A 21,380-nucleotide genomic window follows, 5' to 3' on the forward strand; every position below is an offset into this window, starting at 1 on the left:
TTAACTCAAAGTAGCTCTTTTAAAACAAAATTTAGGTTTCAATTTATTACTACTTGAAATCAATGCTTTACTTAAAACTACTGGTAGTTTCTAATATGAAATATATTTTTATAAATAAATGAACAGTAATGATTTGTGTTACTGTATAAAAAACAATAAATCTGCAATATTTTTAGGGAAGTAGCAAGTGTTCCAATATGTTCCGTGAGCGCTGTATCTCTCTATTGAATAATGGTCTAAAATAAATAAAAAATAAAGATTTCTCTTATTTTATTAGGTAGCATTTTTGTGATCATGATATTTAAGGCTGTTTCACAAAGCCCATGTATGCAAAATTGAATGGACTGAATAAAAACCTTCCACTGTTGTAACGATTACTAGATTTCTCTCTTTTCCCAAAAAGAAACACAGAAATGATGTCCACAATCTAAAGAGAAAATTCTCTTCATAATAGAAAAGATGCCAACATACTGGACTGGAAAAGATATTTGACTGGCATATTTGTTAAACTCCCCCGGCGCTGTCCAATCCATGCCTGCCTAAAAACCAAAAGGAAATGCTTTAGTTAGAAACAGCCGTAGCATTCAACACAAGGAAGGCTGACATTTGCTAGTAAGCTAACAATTATATATAGTCATAAATGATACCTACAGCATTCACAGAAAATTCAGGACGACAGACAAAACAAAATCAACCAGCAGATTTAATGTCAGTGTTTTTCCATATGCAATCTAAGTCAGATTCCTGTGTACTTATTACCCCTGTTTTAAACCTCATAACCATTAACTAATGCCAATATAATTGCTACTACGGGCATAATTAAAAATGTCATGTCAAAAGAGTTGTGCTACAACTAAGATACAAAACAACAGGTAACTGACTGGCTGCAGGGAACCTATAAATTCACATTTAAATACCAGGGTCTCAAACAGTCTCATACCCATGTACAGTGTTATATAAACAAAATGTGCAACAGAATTTGAGGCATTGTGAAAAAAAGAAAAGAGTCACCCAGAAACAGCCTCCATTACGCAGCACGAGCTGCATGCTTCTCAAAGGTGCGTCGCTTGTCTCCCCCTTCACCACCTACCCTTCCCACGCTGGCCTGGAGGTGTAGATTCAGGGGGCTGCTGTCCAGGCTCAGCCAGAACTCAGAACCATCATCAGAGGCCACAGCAAACAGGTATTCACCTTGGAGGGGGGGGGGGGCAGGCAGTACATACCCTTTAGGATCACTATTACATTTATCATGCTCGTTTACATTTGTCACGTTTTACTTATACAAAAATGTGCTGAGAGCAGAAGGAAAAATGACTGGTTCAGAGAAATAACCAATCAGATTGTGTAGGAAGCAACTACATTAGTCATGACCACAATATCTGATTAGTTGATTCCACCTCCTCTACAATCTGACTGGTTCTCTCTCTGAACCAATCGTTACTCGGCTACTCAGATAAGCATTTAGACAGCTTCTCGTAGAACAAGACCAGTCTAGCCTACACCGAAGATGCTCCAGGGAGCATTTTGACAGCCAGTTATGTAAACGATGTGGGAAAATTATTTACGCACAGCAATGACATACATAACCTCTCTAAATGAGTCCCTGTGACTCTAAAAAAGACCTGAGACAATGGAAGGCACTAAAGAATAAAACGTGATGTTGTTATATGTGGGCGCTGGGGCCAAATGCAGAGGCACACGGGCGCACAATGGGGAGTCAGCTTCCACCCAGATCAGGTTACGGGGATGAGTGTCGCTGCACTGTGACAGATGTCCTGGTCATCACTGCACACAAGCCCAGAGACTCAGGGATATTCAGTGAAAGTGTGCTGGGTTACAGCATCTACATGTCACTGCCAGTGGCAGCACGGGACCCGGCAAAACCCGAGGGCCCCAGACCCCATAGGGGCGCACTGTTGTAGGTGGAGAGGATACATTAATGGAAAGAGCTTGATGCTTGCAGTTCCGGTGACAGTTGCATCTGGACAGGGGAGTTTTTGAATTGCGTGTAAATTTTTGTGGTTAGTGGGCGGGTTTGGTCAAATTGTTGCGTTGGACATGGAGTGGAAAAGAAAGTCCATGGTTGGGGAAAAAGAGGGACTCCCGCAAAGGTCGGACGGACTTTTACGAGATTCCGCAATACTTTTCCGTTACCATTAATAACAGCACTGTGCCCGTTTATAGTACAAAAGACAGAATTTGTTTATGGACTAATAAGTATAAACCTAAATGATACAGATATATCCTGCAAGGTGTGCTTTAAACATTAAACTATGGGGGACAATGCACACCATGTTGCAATTAAAAATTATGTATAAGCACACATAAAATGCATCGCGTCCATTCAACATCAGTGACTTTAAGCAAGGGTCTCAAGTTTCATCAAAAGTGAAAGGTGCGTCTCACGGTTAATGCGCGAGACTTGAGAGCCCTGCCTGTTACAGTCATCAGATCTTGCTCTTATACTTAATTCCACCTTTTCTATCTCTCTAAAATACTGTATGTAGGCATGTTATTCTGATAAAGTATGACATACCAGTAGATGTAGCAATGAATTTGCATTAACGGTATGCTATTCTGATGAAGTATGCCAAAATGTCAGAACATTGGAAAACTGCAAATAAAGCCAAGTTTAAACCTTAACTGTGACACTGTGGTAAACTCCAACCCACTTTCTGGAATATTTCAGTATAGACCCGTATATCCTCATATGCATCATCAAGCGAGAACACCAGAGAGGTATACCCGAAAGTGGGTTTGGGTTTAAACCCTAACTATGATACTGCAGTAAAGTTAGCTTTATATTCAGTTCTCCGGCTGTAATATCTTTCAGCAAGAGCCGCACCCCTTGGTGTTCCAGCTTCCTTTACAGGTGAATGTTAATTAATATTTCAATCTTTGTGTGTGCACTTCACACGTTCAATAGCCCAGCTGTCTTGCTTACATATCGCACATTATATATTGCATATTTCTGTGTCATTTATTCTTCTGATATTAGGTATAAGAATGCAGATGGCAACAGTAGGCAGATCAGATAACTCAGGTAGGAGAAAGAAAAGGCAGCGTGAGGTAGACCAGAGACAAAATGAGCCATGTAAGTATTTTGCATTTATTTCACATTTGGCATGTGATGGAGATTATGGCTCCTGAAAAAAAGCATGCGGTTCCTAAATATTTTGGGTTTAGGAGCCAACGGCTTTTAATGTCTGGAGCCTTGGCACAACCTAAAGCTTTGGAGAACTACGTGCGACCCACAGTGTCACAAGATCGTGTGAGTGGATTGGCTACGTGCGACCCACAGTGTCACAAGATCGTGTGAGTGGATTGGCTACGTGCGACCCACAGTGTCACAAGATCGTGTGAGTGGATTGGCTACGTGCGACCCACAGTGTCACAAGATCGTGTGAGTGGATTGGCTACGTGCGACCAGCAGTGTCACAAGATCGTGTGAGTGGATTGGCTACGTGCGACCCACAGTGTCACAAGATCGCGTGAGTGGATTGGCTGAGACTGCCATCAAACATGAGATCACTGCACAGGGACTCTACACACAAATCATAGAGGATTTTGTCCTCCATTTTTTGGATTTTTTGGTCCCCATAAAAGGAAACACAATTTTATAAAAATGACTTGGGAGAATTCCCGATGGGCTGCTTAGCTGTTGCGTCCGACAAAATATTTTGTCAAGTTTAAAATTGAGCTGGTCAGAAAGATAACAATTTTTTACACACACACACACACACACACACACACACACACACACACACGAAGATTTGACCCCCCCACAACTCAATTTTTATATACCTATGCATAGTGTTTTTGAGTTATGTTGGTTTTTAAATATTAAATATGAGACTCCTCTGTCCTCTGGCAATCTTCTTGAATTGTGTTTCTGTCAGCAAGCTCCTTCAGGCTGGACTGCGGCCCATAGAGAATGGAAGAGCCAAAGTAAAGCTGTGAATGCCAAAACTGCTAATTGCTGGAACCATAATTACAGAATTACATGAGTAGCAGGAAGATGGTGGTAAGTGGCTCTTTGGGCCCCCGATGTAGGTGGGAACGAAAGCTGGGACGCACCACTTTTGCGAGGGTGGAGGTATCCGAAAATCCTGAGGCCGTAGTTGGTCCACATGGGTGACACTGCCAGCTTTTTCACTGTGAGTCGGGACTGTGGGGGGGGGAACAGCCTGAAATCACCTGACTATTACAAACATGAAAAACTGATTATACATGAATGGATGCATCAGCTAAATTGAACACACAATCAAGCCATGTCAACCATAATATTCCTATATCTGGTCACATGCAGAAAAAAACTACCAACAGCAGGAGAAAAAACCATAATATGTATTACAATATGCCATGTTTATCTTTACATGGGTACATTTGGCACGGTTTGAAAAAAAACTTTGAGGGAGGTACAGAGAGCATAGATGGGTCTCAGAAGACACTGTTGTAAGATCATACAGGTAAGCATAAACGTACCTCTACAGCCACTTCACCACAGAAGACAAATCTGATACACATTTGTGCATGTTGGATAAGCTCCCACAGTTTACCCTTGTTTGTTTCTCTTGAAGATCAGATAACACTAAAGGCTAATTCATACTTCACTTTTCCACATGAGCTTACAGTTGCAGACGAGGGGACGTGATGTAAACATCGTCATCAGGGGCTGGAGGCGGACGGTGCGCGCAAAGCCCAGATTTTTTATATCTAGCGGAAACCATGTACGTCGACTGCGTCAAGATCATTGACTAGATATATCCAGTAGGTGGCGTGTGTGTAAACTTTGTCCTTTCAACTTCTTCTGCTCAAAATAATAAATATCAATAGCTCCGGAAACCTTTTCTCCTCTATATTTGTTCAAGATTAATGCTATATTGCTACAGACCCCCTAACAGGTCAGGGTGGGAGAATATTTTTTGGAAAAGTTGAACATGAAGTGCACACGCAGACATTATTTAGGTTTATCCTTGCCACCACAGTGCAGCAAATAGCAAGTGAGCAAGTGTAGTGGGATCGGAAAACTATTAAAAAAATATATATTTTCCCAACCTGACCTCTTAGTAGCTACATATATTACATGTATGGCTTGATTATTATTGATTTCAACCCAAAAATCATATTTTATCACAAGAATCAAATAGTATTTCAATGAGAAATGTGATCAGGCAGAGGTAAATAGTAAATTGTAAACATATTTACTGTCCATATTGTTTGTGAGAAAATGCCGACATCAGTTAGGTAGTTTTACAACAAAAGTTGTTTCTCATTTTAAAAACCCAAGACGACTTGAAACTTAGGGTTATAAACCTTATGTCATCCCACTTTTGTGTAAGCTTCATTCAGACTTAGGCAACATCTGCCCTCTGCGGGTCTGGAAGAATATCACTGCAGTACACATGCGCCAACCACAACCATCTACATTCATGGTATGAACACAAGCTTCCGCGCAGACGACCGTCCCCAGACGTACACAAGTACACGAAAGCGCACGTGGAAGGCATAAAGTATGAACTAGGTTTAACATTTATAGTCCTAGTTTAGCTAGGTGGCTGGCCTACACTCACAGGTAGAACTTAGGAATATTTGCCACAAGGGCAAACTAGGGTAGTTAATTAAAAATGTAGTCTGACAGGCATGTTTTTTTACTGGCCAGCGGGGTAGTGCTCAGATTTTGGCACTGAGCCTTTATTAAAAATACTCGCCATGGGCGAGTGGGTGGGGTTTAATTTACAGTCCTGCCTACACTTGCAAGGGACCACAATGTCTGCTGTGACACACAGAAGGGTTTAGTGTAGCTAAACTAGCTAGTTATGTTAAAAAAAATCAGGGAAGTCACCTGCTGGCTGGCTTTGGAGGATTTTCCTCTGTGGTCTATCCAGGAAAAACGGTACCGGACCACAAATGCAAGTCAGTCAGCCCCAAAGTGCAAAAACGCAAAAAAAAACTGGGAAAATAATAGTGTTTTTTTAAATGTTTTTACATTTTCTTAATACTGCTGTGCACTTAAAGCCAGCAGCTACTCTGTTTATTAACACGCTTGATTATGTCAAACCAGTGCTACTGCAAGTCTTGTGTGCAATTTCCAGGATGCAAGTCGGCACCTTTGCACCTGTGTAGGACTGGGTGATATGGGCCCATTCCATTTAGCTGAATGGCGATATACCACATATATCTCGACATTTTCTCCCATAAAGTAATAACAAAAAAAACGGTTCCAAGTCAAAACCAAATGTCCCCAATGTCACACAGACACTTTTATTAACAGAGAACTGTACATGTGCATGAAAAAAATTGGCTCAAAAATAAACTACCGGCATATATTATTTTTTAATTTTAAATCTAAATATGAATTATATTGATATAAACCATATTGTATCATCCCATATCTCATATGAAAATATATCAATACATCTTAAAAACTCGATATATTGCCCAATGCTACACCTGTGAATAAACTGGTAGGGGATTTACTCACGTTAGGGTAAAGGGGATAGTGGGGATTTTTCCGGAGCTGCTGAGTGGAACTGCCACACCAGTCTTCAAAGACATGCAAATTAGCCTTTCCCATGTACTGCAGCAGGAAAAAGGAAGGAGGAGATATTTTTGTTACCTTTAAATGAGCAGGACCAAAGAACACATGTTACAATACCCAGAAGAACCAGATGTAATAATTGCTATGAAGTTATACCAAGTTAAAGCCATTTAACTACAGCAATATAACAAATGCTTTGACTGCACATCGGTGCAGATTCATAGTGTGTAATGCTTATAAACTGATTAGGAAATATGAGATGTACAACTTCCTCATTCTGTGCAAGGGGGACATGAAGAACCTGTTCAGTATGTGAGTTATGGCACAAATATCCTGCAAGACAGATATGCTTTACGATAAAGTGTGGCTAAAACCCTGCTGCTGCCGATCAGACAGAGGGTATCCCAACATGTTCACTGCGTGGACTGCTAGCGTGATAGCGACCTGAAGCGAGGTGTGTTGATGACGCAGGGACCGTTTGTGCCCATAGGGGGCTTCCCGGGTTGTCCGAAAGAGAGGTGGGGGGGGGGGGGGGGGGGGGGGGGACATGGAATTCGTACCTCGGGCTTCCAAAGCCGTGGCCTGTTGGCCTCTCGCTGGTGACTGCCATTTCTTTTGTCTCTGAAGACCTGAACATATAAGAAAAGAGAACTGGAAAAAGACAGAACCTGCATGTTGATAGATACAATCTGGACCCCCTGCCACATTCTACAGGCCATTCTAGCCACTTTGCCGGATTCCAACAAATCAGACATCGGTATTTCCATGCAACAGTTGTTTGCCAGTCACTTCTGCTAGAATGCACAACCCCTCGTCCTTAGAAATGAAAGAAAGACTAGAACTGTCACTTTTTGAACTCAGAACTTGGTCCACCTTACCTCCTCCTTTGAAATATCCTTTTGCTTCGCACCTGAGGTGGTGGGGGAGAAAAAAATAAATAAAATCAACAAAAACACAACTGACAGCAATATAAACACCAGACAAATCTTTGCTCTCAAATATACATTTCTGAAGTGTCAGGAAATTTCCTTCGCGAAGTGATGTTAACCTGGTGGTCAGTACTGACAAAGCTGTTATTGTGGGTGATTTTAACATTCATATGGAGAAAGATAGTGATCCTTTAAAAATAGCGTTTACAGCTACTCTTGACTCTCTAGGTGTATGTCAAAATGTAGTCGGGCCTACTCATGCCTGTAACCATACCCTTGATTTGATTATTAGTCATGGCATCTTGGTGGAACATGTATCTATTATGCCTCAGAGTCCCCTGCTCTCTGATCATTACTTGTTAACGTTTGAAATCCAGTATAGCCTCCCGTTGACCACAGCTCCAAAGTACAGAATCAGACGTTCCATTGCCTCACTAACTACAACAACATTTATGAAACAACTTCCACAGTCCTTCAGCCTTACATCTGAAGCATCGTGCATAAATGAACTTGAACAGGCGACTGCAAACATGGAAAAATCCCTTCGTAGCACACTAGATCTTGTAGTTCCACTTAAGAAGATAAAGCATAGAGATAAGAAACCTGCCCCCTGGTACTCTGATCATACACGGGAACTGAAACAGGCATCACGCAAACTAGAGCGCAAATGGCGCTCAACTAAACTAGAAGTTTTCAAATCTGCATGGAAAGAGAGCCTGTCTAAATACAGACAAGCACTAGTGACTGCTAGGTCTGTGTATCTCTCCAGATTAATAGACGGGAACAAAAACAATCCAAAATTCCTATTTGAATCCGTGGCTAGGTTAACACAGAATTCTCCATTAAACTCGCAAGTCCCACAATCTCTTAAGAGTAATGACTTTATTACATTCTTTAATGGTAAAATAACTAAGATTAGACAGACCATCCAGTGCACGTCCTTAGCTACCTATGACTGCCAGACTCCTGCTAGTCTTATGCCTATCAATAATGAGACTTTTGAATCTTTCATTCCTATAAAACACCCAGAACTCCTGAGCTTAATTTCCTCCTGTAAATCCTCTACAAGCCTCATAGACCCAATTCCTACAAAATTTTTCAAGGAAATCGCACCACAGATTAGCAATACTCTGTTAAATGTGTTAAACTCTTCTCTTAAGCTTGGATATGTTCCTAAACCTTTTAAATTGGCTGTTATTAGACCCGTTCTAAAGAAACCAAATCTTGAACCTAGTGTTTTAGGAAACTATAGACCAATCTCAAATCTTCCTTTCATTTCAAAGATCATGGAAAAGGTTGTAGTTCGTCAGTTGTCTTCTTTCCTACAAAAAAATAATACTAATGAATTATATCAGTCTGCCTTTAGACCAAACCATAGCACAGAAACTGCTCTAGTCAAAGTAATGAATGATTTACTTATGGCTTCTGACCGTGGCTTGATATCGCTGTTGGTATTACTAGATTTAACTGCAGCATTTGATACTGTGGACCATAATATCCTCTTGGACCGGTTAGAAGGTGTAGTTGGCATTACAGGGACAGCACTCTCTTGGTTCCGCTCATATTTAACTGATCGCTATCAGTATGCACATGTGAACAACGAATCATCCAAGGCCACCAAAGTCACATACGGTGTCCCACAGGGATCAGTACTGGGCCCACTACTGTTTACCCTATACATGCTGCCGCTTGGTAACATTATTAAAAAACATGGTGTTGGGTTTCATTGTTATGCAGATGATACACAGTTATATATATATCTGTTAACCCTGATTATACATCACTCTTATCTCGGTTAGAAGATTGTCTGTTAGACATTCGGTGCTGGATGGCAAAAAAATTTCTAATGTTAAACACAGAAAAAACAGAAGTACTGGTGATTGGTCCCAAGGCTGCAAGAAATAAGTTTCACCACCTCAGCATTAGTGGCCTTCCTACACAACCTAACACAGTGGTTAGAAATCTTGGTCTTCTAGTAGATTCAGATCTATGTTTTGATGCTCACATAAGAAGTATTACTAGAACTGCGTTTTATCATCTAAGAAACATAGCCAAGCTTCGTAAGATGCTCTCACTTCGTGATGCAGAAAAATTAATACATGCCTTCGTAACTACCAGACTAGACTACTGTAATGCCCTCCTTTCTGGTTGCCAGTCTGGTTCCTTAAATAAACTTCAGCTGGTACAAAATGCGGCAGCCAGAGTTCTCACAAACACTAAAAAATTTGATCACATCACACCAGTCTTATCCTCCCTTCATTGGTTACCAGTTAAGTCTCGGATTGACTATAAAATACTGCTGTTAACCTATAAAGCACTGAATGGCCTTGCACCAGACTACCTTAATAATCTGCTGACCACATACAATCCCCCACGCTTGCTTCGATCTCAAGGTGCGGGATATCTGTTAGTACCTAGGGTAGAAAGATCTACGGCAGGTTGCAGAGCTTTCTCCTATAGAGCTCCTCAGCTGTGGAACGGTCTTCCACCGGATGTGCGGGTTTCAGGCTCACTTTCAATATTCAAGTCTAGACTAAAAACACACCTATTTAGTTTAGCTTATAGGGACACTAGTTCTAGCACTAGTTAGCTTCTCACTCCCAGTTAAACCTATAGTGTGAGGTGTAGAGCTGGGTGGGGATCGGTGCCATTGGCTTTGGATAAACTGAATTGACAGTGCTGTCACTCTAGCTTCACAATTGCTTGTGGGATTGGAGTGCTAACATTTCAGGGACTCCCCATGCCTGCATTCCCACCTGCCTCTCCCTCCTACTTATGCTGCCATAGCCATATCTGCCGGAGCATTGCACTTCATATTGCACTCATCTAACTTTTAGCACTGCCTATAGTCTCCCTTACTTATTTCCACCACCTTCTCCTGGGGGGTGCTGCCTGGAGCCCTCAATCTATCAAGATGTCCAGCACACCCTGCAACATGTGACGTCGCCACTACCAATGACGTCCGTGCATCCAGCTCGCCGTTCTGCCTGTGTCATCTTCCTTGTATGACCCGCTCCCTGCCTTCTGGCTGCCTGGCGATTGGAGGGAGTGGTGGCACCGGCTCCCCGTTTGTGTTTCAGATTTAACTGTATTTGACTCTCCCTGCCGGCCCCTGGAGGATGGGCTCCCCCTTTGAGTCTGGTCCCTCCCAAGGTTTCTTCCTTCTGGGGAGTTTTTCCTTGCCACTGTCGCCTATGGCTTACTCACTGGGGGCTTTGGGTGGGGATGCTGTAAAGCGCTTTGGGACAATGTAATGTTGTGATAATGCGCTATACAAAAATAAATTTGTTGTTGTTGTTGTTGTTGTTGTGATGCCCATAAAGGAATCGTATGGTCATTTAACTTCTGAACAACTGGGAAGAAACAACGCTTGCGTTACTGATGACCATTTGTATGGGAATTTTCATCAGCACAGGTCAAGGATATTTCATACATCTTCTCAAATCAATCATCTGCAGGTTATCGGCCAGCATAACGCATAAATATGCACAGAGAACACAGGCTTGTCAGGTAAGAGGAAACACATGGAATGTGTTAAAAACCAGAACAAGTTAAACATAATTCATACAAATATAGGGCACTTGCAGCACAGTGCTATCCGAATCCTAGCAGCTCTGTATCCACCTTTTGACTATATTCCAACAATTCTGACATGCTTTTTGTCACACCCCGATCGTGCCGGTCCTCCTGTGCCACGCCCCCCTCGTTAACTTCATGTCGATTCCCAGTGTTTCACAGCGGTTTTCAATTGTCTGTATTAGTTCGATGTATTTAAGTCCACGTCAGAGCTTGTTTCCCTAGTTCTGTCATTGCAGTGCCGTGGTTTCCCCTGTTATGCCCTTGCGTTCTCCCATTAAACCCTTTTATTTAACCCCGTTCCTGCTCTCGTTCGCCTGTTTCCCTGGTCGTGTCCTACGCCGTGCGACACTTTTCACCACAGCGCCCCCCAGCCAACCTGGGACTATATTCCCATCGGTTGAGGGAGGAGCCACTCCCAGCAGACACCGTCACATAAAACTGTGGGCTCTCAAGGTATTCCAAAGTCCAGCTGAAGGAGAAAGAGGGCCTTTAATTACCTCCCCCACCATGGGAGACGCCAAGGGGAAGACACAGCGGCCTGCAGGGACGGTCCCGGCAGCCACGCTAGCGTAGCCCAACCTCAAACACAAACACACAGGTCTCCTGCAGCAGAAGTGTTAGCATGTAATACTGGCTATCATGCTATACATAAACCTGTAAATAAGCAAAGTAATAACACTCCAATGAAGAAAGAAACTAAAATTTGTACGGAATGGCCAGGAGCTCAAAAAAAAAAAAAAAGAACCATAAAGTAATAAAATTATAATCCAAGGAACTACTGCCTACCTAACTGCAAGGGGCTGCTAGAGATCTTGAGCCACTTGAAAGCAGATCATATTTGGCACACAGCCCAGAACAACCCAATTATGTTCCAAATATTTGTAATTGTTCTCACTCCCCGCACCCCGCCCTCCTTTACAGGTCCCTATCTAATACTTAGGCAAGACAGTTATTCATGTCTGAATAACAAACTAAATCCAAGGTTGGGTAAGTTATTTTAAAAAATGTAATACTGTACAGATACTAGTTAATGTAATCAGTAATGTATGGGTCTAAGTAATCTAAGTATCGCAAAAAAAAAGTAATGTAATTACTTGTAGTTATTTTTGGATTATATTAATGCCAACTAAAGACAAGAGTAAAGAGTAAAGATCACTTTCTTATTAGGCAACAGAACATGTTCAAATAAAAATATACATACATGATTATAGAACGTTATCAGGGTAAACATCGTGGCATTTTCCCCCCTCTAGACACAGTAAAGAACTAGTAAGACTAATCATACATATTTATTTTTTGTATCCAGATAACATAACAAAGTTACTTGTATTCCGTTACTCCCCAAATCTGACTATGTCACATCTTAATCTACAGATATGTAATCAAATATGGCTGCACATCTGTAGCGATAAACACCCCTAAAGCCCTAAGGAATTTTAGCCTGATCTGAATTTACTGGTGAAAGTGTCTTTAGAAGCCACGGGGAGACTAACCTGCAGAGGCTGTTTCTGCCTTGCTCTGGTCGTACACACACTCGGATGATGACGTCTCAAATGGTTAGCATATTGGATGCATTTCCAGCAACATATACAAGTCTGGTATAAGAGCTGACAGACTCTCAGTCTCATCGACAACTATTCTGTGTTGCTGTAATTTATTAGGAAACCAAAAATGTTCCCTAAACCGCTTATGACGATCACTACAGTAAAAATCCCGTTATAGTGGACTCGCTTATAACGGAATATCGTCTATAACGGACGAGGTCCGCTGGTCCTGGTCGCGGGCATTTAAGAACATGCAGAAAAAACATTGGATATAGCGGACTCACATATAAGGGAATTTTGCTTATAATGAACAAACAATTTGCTCCCCAGGGCTGCTTTTAGCTGTAGTTTTGTTAGGCTATAACTGACATGCAGGCGTGTGGCGTGCTGGTGATATCCAGCGAAGATATGTAGTCGGGGTTATTAATAGTCACGCATCTGGTTAGGTAAAGTTGGATTACTACATGTACAATATAATAATCTATACCACAAGTGTGTCTGCTGGGGTGTGGCATGAGTAAATGGTGTCCTGTAGTTGTGTTCTGGGCATACAGCAACTCTGGACATAACGGACTGTTTTGCCAGGTTCCTTAAAGTCCGTTATAACGGGATTTTACTGTAACATTAGCCATGCCCAGCTTACAGCTACGATTAGCATAATGTTTTCCATGTTGAACATCTACATGTAAAGCTAGGTTTCACCCGTGTCAATAAATGTATTTGTGTGATTGCACATCCTGGGCTGAAAACAGTAAACCGAAAGGTACACAACGAATACACCTGCCTGCCCAGTGGAGATGAGACTATTATGCTGAGGCTTCAGCTAGCAACCACCCAATCGCTGGCATCCCCCCCCCCCCCCCCATTACCTCCATAAGTACTGATTCACAGTTTTTAGCAAAAATATAACAAGTATAAGTGACATATAACACACAAAGATCTTTTCCCATAAATTAAAACCAACTTTTGACTAATTTACTCCATTATATCATGAGGTCTACTGATGTCATTGATATTGATGTGACAGTACAGTATCAGAAGGACTAGAGGTGCACCGACCTGAATATCGGCACCGATCCATTCCTAATTAGACGAATTGAGTATAAAGTCATATGTGACCGATCCACGTCTGATAGTTATTTAGTTTTCAACAATCCGTAAAAAGATTGCTCCTATTTCTCGATAAATCGACTACTGCAATTAATCACACCTCAGCTTTCCCATTATAGTGTTTTCTCAAAAATTCAAACTGAACGCTAACGCAAACCATACGCAAAGCAAACATGTCTGGAATCTGGAAGTATTCTATGCGTAAAACAACAGTTTTTGCAGTAGCACAGCGATTTGCAATCTTTGCAAAAATGAAGTTTTGAGAGGTGGAACTAAAGTTTAGTAGAGAATCCCACTAGACAAAGGACATGCAATTGTGCGAGACAAGGAGAGTAATATGAAAAAAAGCAATGGATCATTTGGGAGTCGCTAGCTTGGGCTGTTGTGTGCACTCGCTAGAGCTTGGGATAAACGAGGGGCTGCTATGAAGTAAAGTGTAAGTGAGCAGATGCCAATGGGAGAAAAACTGTGGGGCATTTTAAGCATGTTTGCATGTGCTCGCGTGTAAGATGTTGAAACCGAACTGCAAACAAGAAACACTTAAAACAAGATGTACAAACGAGGTGGAACAGTACATTATGTACTTTTTTGGCATACTTTTTCGTTTGCATTTAAAAAAAAGTTTAAAAAAGACCTCTGGTATCAGATCTGTACTCATAACAGCAGATCCTGATACCTCCGTTCAGGTATCGGGATCATACCGGCATGGAAAAAGTGGATCGGTGCACCTCTAAAAAGGACAGATAATGTTTGAGGAGATTGGGCAACAATTAATCGTCTTCCTCATATAGCCATGACAGAGAACAGAATAAAAGAGGCAAGTGTAATCAATCCAAGACTTGATTTATCTTTAACATCTACACATTAAGCACAGCCTTGGCACACTGCACCTCCATTTTCCTTAGAAGGGTTCATGGTACTAATATTAGCTTCAACTCACACATAAACAGTCTGTTTTGACACAGCAGGCACTAAAAAGGCTTGAGTAAGGATTAAGTGTGTTGGCCGTTAAGACCCATAAACCGGACACCCCAGTGAACTTGAGGAGCATTTTTCCCATTCTCCTGTCCCTTACCCACAGCAACAGTAGCCCCATGGCACATGTCCCTCCTCCCTCCACCAGCTTAGCCCCCCCTCCCCCACTACCACTCAGATAGCTCTTGCTCCTCTTGTCCACTGCTTGGCAGAGAATCCAAAAGGCCCACAGAGGTCAGGTCTCCAAGAGACAGGTCCGCAAGCCATCTTTGTCTGGGAGGCCTCAGCTGGGGCAACACCCACCTCCCACACTTATACACAGAGGGCCGTGTGGCCCCCTACCCATCAGCCGAGGCTCTACAGCACTGTTGACATGCCAACTGATTCAAACATCCCTGTTTATCTGTTTACTAGAAGAAAAGTGATACATGGCGTTACATTTACATTGTCTAATTTATAAATGTGTAAATAACTTATACAATAAGCCTTATACAAATTTATTAACGTAAAACAAAACAGGAAAAGAACTACAGGCTATTCTTAAGTGCTTACCTTGAAACATGGGTACTCCCATAAAAAAAAAAAAAACTTTTTGTCATGCATTTTCAACAAATTTTCCGGATAATGGGTTCTGCTCAAGCAGCATGTACAGTGACAGCAAGTATTGTGTGATTAAATGAGTTGATTGTTAGGACTACATGAATAAGATCATGTCTTCAGTGGAGCTCCAAGTAGGGTTGCAGCTATCGATTACTTTAGTAGTTGAGTATTCTATTGATTATTCCATGGATTAATCAGATAATAAATACTTTTGTCTTTTTAAAGACAAAGAGTAATAGTAACTATTCAAAAGAGGAAAAAAAAGCCATCATTGGTTTGCTTTTTAGAAACATTTTTGGTGGTTAAACTGCAAACAATATCTGTCAAAAGAAAATTTAAAAGAAAAAAATACTTTCACTATTATGTACCTCGGATCTTTAGTGACCCAGCATATATAGACCATACTTAAAAGTCAAACCACAAATAGGTGAAACTGTGCAGACTTTTATTGAATACATTTTCCCCAAGCACCAAGAACAGTTTCTAAACAAATTTAACCTTTACATCGTAATCACTGGTCCTCCGGCAAGCCAGAATTTGCTATATTTGCATGCAACATGCCAAAACTTAATTCCTTAATTTTTAAGGGAAAAAATTTGAAAAATTTACATAGAAATGTTAAACTTTCAAAGAATTTTTAAACATTTTCCCATTAAAATAATCTACAAATATAATGTAATGTATAATGTAACTATAATGTATAATGTTTCATAAAGGCTCCCAGGCAAAATATGCCTTCCGGTTTATTTACTTGTATAGAAGGCAACCACCTATCAAAAGTGCCCAGTGATCGAAACCAATTGTCACTCTATATCCACAAAACAAGCTAACCTGGGCAAACTGGGCAAACATTGCAAAAAGTACCACTATGAAATGTTCCATTCACACCTTGAACTTTAGGGACAAAAAGTTGGGGTAATAGGGGTAAAAAAAAAAAATATGGAAGTTTTTATTTTATTTCAGTGATATTCTAAGTAATTCAATATCAGGGAGACAAAATAATGTGGGAAAAAAGCACATTTTGTTCAAGCTTGTGCTGTTTACAAATGCAGCACTTTAAAAGCGCACATAAAAATACAGTCACTACCGTGACGCGGTACTTTTCTGGCAAATTGCCACAAAAAATCATGGTATTTTGCCATAAATTTCGTATTAAATTCTCACTGAACCATGTGACCTGAGGAGAGCCGTAAACTGATAATAAGGTATATTAACATGGTAGCAGTGCAGCTAACTGTAAACCGTCGATAACCAGAATAACTTAATATGTAACGTTACCCTGCGTCAATAGTAACTGACAAAATCATCTGTGACATGGGAACATTAGCCTTGATAGCTGTTAAGCTACATTTGGTCATAACTATTAATTATGATTAACATTAACAGCTAATGCTGAGCACATAAAAACAAAATTATATTTAGTATATCAATGACAGCTAATGTAGTAATGTTTTTAAAAAACTGTTATTTTATCAACATAAAAAAGTTGCCGCTGAAAGTGCTTGGTATGCAATGGAAATGAACATGACTGCATGCCGTGAGCGTCCAATGACTGGAACTATTAACCGTCCCCATGACCCGAAGTTTGCCGGAAATTTCCCTGCCATTTTTTACAATGGGCCCCTATAGAGCATCGCTACTCTTAATCCACAGCTCTGCTACACGTAATACAGTGTAAGCACACTGTGCGACAGTAACAATCCTCCGTGTGAAACACGGTGATCATTGAGCAGTACATAGTCCCGTGGATTAAACAAAGCATCGAAAGAATTTGCATGGAGGATTTTTTGTAATCGAGTTATTCGATGAATCATTGCAGCCCTAGTTCTAAGGGCCATGCTGATTCTGGGTTCTTAGTGAAATCAGCTGAGAGATTAACGGTGATAAACAGTTTTCTCAATACATTTTGCATCAGCTTCTCCTCACAGGTCTATAATGACAAGCCACCAGATAGAAATGTTTTGTCATATTTTAAATAAATAGTAAGGCCATCAGATATACCTACAGAGAAATTACCCACTAAACAAAAACTTACCCTAAATATTTAATATGAGTAATTCCCCAAATGCACATTTCCACTTCTGAACACTTTCCCATTAACCCTCTTCCAACTTGCAAAGTATACTCCATTTAGATTTTTTTTAGCAGACGCTTTTATTCAAAGTGCCACACAATTGGAAAAGTAGGGTCAGTCAATACTTAGAGCAATTGGGGTTAAGGGCCTTGCTCAAGAGCTCAATGGTGACATCACTGGGATTTGAAACTGCGACCATCCACACCCAATGAGCCACACAGCTCACCCCTGCTGCAGCACCTTTTGTGGTAGCATGTAAACAAACTCTTTCCCCATAAAAAAAACATTATTAATTTCCAAAAACTTGAAAATGGTTTCATTCATATGCTTGAAATAAACAAAAAAATACATCTGACAAAAACACACTACATTTAATTTCTGATGCCTTAGGGATGAAGAGGGGTTGAGAAGATGCCAGGAACATGTGGTGGAGTGAGAGTCAGAAGATCCACTAAGGGATTTAAACCAACAACCATCCGAACACAGACAGGACATCCCCACAACCACACAGACACCTGCATCTCTACAGGCCACAGGGGGTGTGCCAAAGTCACCAGTGCTCCTCAGGAACCATATCAGAAATTAGAGCAAGATTATAGTTCTTGATAATAACATTCTGCACAACACAATTTCACAAAGGGCAGGCTTTTTAAATGACTGAAGTCTGTTTCTGTAAATAGATGTGCCAGTGTCCTGATTCTTGGCAGTGCCGATTTCAATAGGTATATCAGGTGCTGGTGTTCATGCCGTTCTGTTGGCCCTGGATAAGGGCATGTCCGTCAGTATCCGCTTACATCAAGTGAAATATACTTCTGTCTGAGTACCTCCATAAAGGAACTGTGTGTCCTGTGATTAATTAAACTAACATCTAACAGATCATAGGCCCCTTAACATAGTCAGAAGCCCCTTGGCTGTTTGAGTTGCGAGAGGGGGCCCCATACTATTTAGTATAGTTATCAATTCGGGGGGGAACGTGTAGCAGTTCCGACAAAGATTTAAAAAATTAAAAATGAAGAAATGATCCAGATTACATTACATTTCAGTCTAGATGCAAAAAATATGGGACAAATCGCGTTCAAAACTGGACAATCCCATAAAATACAGGACAGGTGGCAACTCTAGGTTTCAAATTTTATTCAAGTCGGTTAGTTGAGGCCCGTTTTTAGCAGAGGCCGGGTAAGGCCGTGCATTACAGAGCCCCTGCAAATACTCTCCTTCACACAGCCAAGTGCTTGGTTAAGTTAAAACCGCAAATAAACATTCAGAGTCATGTGACCTGCATTAAAAAACAAGAGAACTTAGAGACCCTTTTTGGTTACAACCAACAGAATGTTCTACCCATTAGCCATATGCAAAAACAAACAGCTGAGGACGTCCCAAGTCCTAATTCCTCTTCAGATAAGGGCAGCCTTCACGGCAGTGCATGTGAATGAATACATACTTCATGCGATGTTATTCTGACGGCAATATCAGCACTAGCACACTCATGATAAATTTATGACTCATGATAATAAGTCACTCCCCTTTCCTGATAAGGAGAGATCACACAGTACATATTAATTAATCATACAGAAGCACACAGAAACAAAGTTTTGAACAAAGTCAAGGTTCACAATAGGTCTCCTGTGACCTGGCCCTCATCCAATCTCCCAGTACACCAAAGTAGGGGAACTGAGCAAACTGCAGGGGTGTTAGGGGTTTGGGTAAATTGATTGTGATGACATGGGGAGTTGGGGTGCACATGATGGGGGGCAGTTTAATACGCAGGAAACTGAGGACCACAACACAGCTTCCCCACATCCAAGTAAACGTCTGTAGTGCTGTCCCATGTTCCCAGAGAGGAGTCATCTTTCAAAAGGAAGGCTGGTGAGGACATGAGGTGGCAAAGGAAATTTGCTAGGCAGCTGTATACAGCAGAAAGGGAAAATTAACAAAAAAAGAAGATGGCATTCATCTGAAATTAACTTAAAATCTTAAAAAAGTTTATTCCAGCTCAAAAGCAAATGATATTAATGGGGGCACAGAGAAGATCTTTTTTTTGTGACACAGAACATCAAATCTACTGTCTTTTAGGCAAATTGTTTTAAATTAGATTTTTCATGGACTCAGTCCATTTGAAGAAAGACAAGGATTAAGGATTTCTGTCATTATGCAGGTGTGCCACACCAGTTTGGTGAAATGAGACAGTGAATTGGCTTTCCCTTAATGGTAACAGAACACACCTATGTAAAGAAATGTAAGTAAGTGGAGACTTACAAATGTAAGTTATACAAAATGTAAAATGTAATACTGGCATTTGAGATTCAAGAAAGTCAGGGATGTGACGCTTGGAACAAATGACATAATGCAAAGTGAAATGTGTATAAGTTATGGTCGCAGTAAAGGGCAGGACAAGGCGAGGTACACGACACAAAAAACTGGACAACAGAGTGATAAGGTTTGTACAAACAATAGTATACACACCTACGCCTAAACACAAGGTGGTAGGGAATGCTCAAGTCAAAGTTAACTGGAATTAAATTTTCCCAATGAGAGACCAGTTACAATCCCACTCCCCCGTCTCAGTACTGACATGCAAAACCCACTCTCACGATTAGTATCTTTACGACCAAACTCGCTCCTAAAGCAGACATATCAAGTAGTATCACTTGGGGCATCAATAATATATTTTACGAATGACTAAGGTCGCATGTTTAAGGGGAAAACAGTAACCTCGGTAACTCGTTACTGCTCTCGAACAACAGGTTCCTCCCTGAATGAGACAGTAAATAAAAGATTCCAGACATACACAGAAAAAAGTAAACAGCACATGTCCAGCACTTACCAAGTCCGTAGTTACCGGCGTTTTCCTTGAAGTAAAAGTAGGTTGTAAAGAAGCCGATTGACAGCAAGGAGGTAAATATGAGGTACTTCGCATTGCGACGCAGTTTCTTGAGAGGGAAGAAAAAGTGCAGCATTTTGGCGAAGACCGCCGACAGACTTATGAGATTCATGTGTTGCCAGTTGGACTGAGCGGTAGCAGCAGAGACGTCCGAGCTCATGGCGAGCGGAGCTATTCATCGCGCATTCCGCCCAATTTGCGGCTTGAGGCACCGAACGACACCGAGTGGCCCCGGCTCCAGCTCCCAGACGAGATACGATTTGAAACGAAATTCGGACTGGCTTTTCCTAAAAACACAGGACAGTACTGGCGTGTCGGCAACAGGCGAACCGGTTTTAGGTGACTCCTCCTTCTTGCCATAGTCAACAGTTACAAAGAGCCGGGGCGGGGCTAAAAAAGAGGCCACACCTTCGAGGGCGTGTCCGACACGATGCTGACGGACAGGTAAGATGCACCGCGCCGTGAACAATGCGAAAGGACCTCTAGCTGTTTGTCATATTGGATAACACTCCAAAGTCGGAAGGAAAAGAAATAAAATTACAGAAAGCAAACTAGCGAGATGTGTGATGCATTTTTGATTTTCATGTGGAAGGTGCAAAACAAAAGTTATTTGTTATATTTTTATCACGGTAAATATGGTTGATCCGTTGACATTTTGCTTAAAAAAAGTTTATTCCAGCTCACAGGCAAATTATATTAGTGGGAAAAGACAAAAAGAAGATATTCTTTAGTGTCACAGAATGCCAAATCTATTGTTTTTTAGATAGTCATTTTGCTTTGACACCTGTTGTGGATGCCAGCCCACGACTTCATGCGTAATTCAGTGGAAATTTATTTTAAACTGTTATTTAGGCCAGTGTACAACCATTCCGCGCAATATTATGAATCAGCGCAGTGCTGTAATAGATGGCAGGTCATCGCAGCAGAGGCGAATAAGGAGACTTGTTAGCAGAGGAGAATGAGATTTTTATTACAGTCCTGAACAGGTCTAACACAGGAACTGTACATGTAACAAATACACACAAGGGGCTATTTGCTATGGCCCGCGATCGGCATGCTGTGATATGCAAATCCCGCCGGCGGTACAATATTGTCGTTGGATTCCCCCAAATCGAAGAAGCAAACAGTAGATGCCCTGATGGATTAT

The 21,380-nt window shown here is 41.2% G+C and overlaps 1 protein-coding gene across 5 annotated transcripts in view; it reads right to left on the reverse strand.

Annotated features, from left to right (window-relative positions):
- LOC111846508 (beta-1,4-N-acetylgalactosaminyltransferase 3-like) overlaps positions 1-20,590 on the reverse strand; it is a 45,619-nt gene extending 25,029 nt beyond the window's left edge. For 3 of the 5 annotated variants that reach the window (XM_072709857.1, XM_072709853.1, XM_072709846.1), the window contains exons 1-7: positions 20,177-20,589; positions 7,420-7,451; positions 7,102-7,170; positions 6,485-6,580; positions 4,078-4,168; positions 1,091-1,191; positions 472-539 (exon numbers count right to left, since the gene is read on the reverse strand). In XM_072709857.1, the coding sequence (XP_072565958.1) occupies positions 472-539; positions 1,091-1,191; positions 4,078-4,168; positions 6,485-6,580; positions 7,102-7,170; positions 7,420-7,451; positions 20,177-20,393 (674 nt within the window). In that variant the 5' untranslated portion in view covers positions 20,394-20,589. Of the gene's footprint in view, positions 1-471; positions 540-1,090; positions 1,192-4,077; positions 4,169-6,484; positions 6,581-7,101; positions 7,171-7,419; positions 7,452-20,176 lie in introns of all 5 variants that reach the window. The other 2 variants (XM_072709843.1, XM_072709844.1) reach the window with 2 other exon arrangements.
- Between the last annotated feature and the right edge of the window lie 790 nt (positions 20,591-21,380).

The sequence above is a fragment of the Paramormyrops kingsleyae genome, chromosome 1 (assembly GCF_048594095.1).
Source record: "Paramormyrops kingsleyae isolate MSU_618 chromosome 1, PKINGS_0.4, whole genome shotgun sequence".
NCBI lineage: Eukaryota > Metazoa > Chordata > Actinopteri > Osteoglossiformes > Mormyridae > Paramormyrops > Paramormyrops kingsleyae.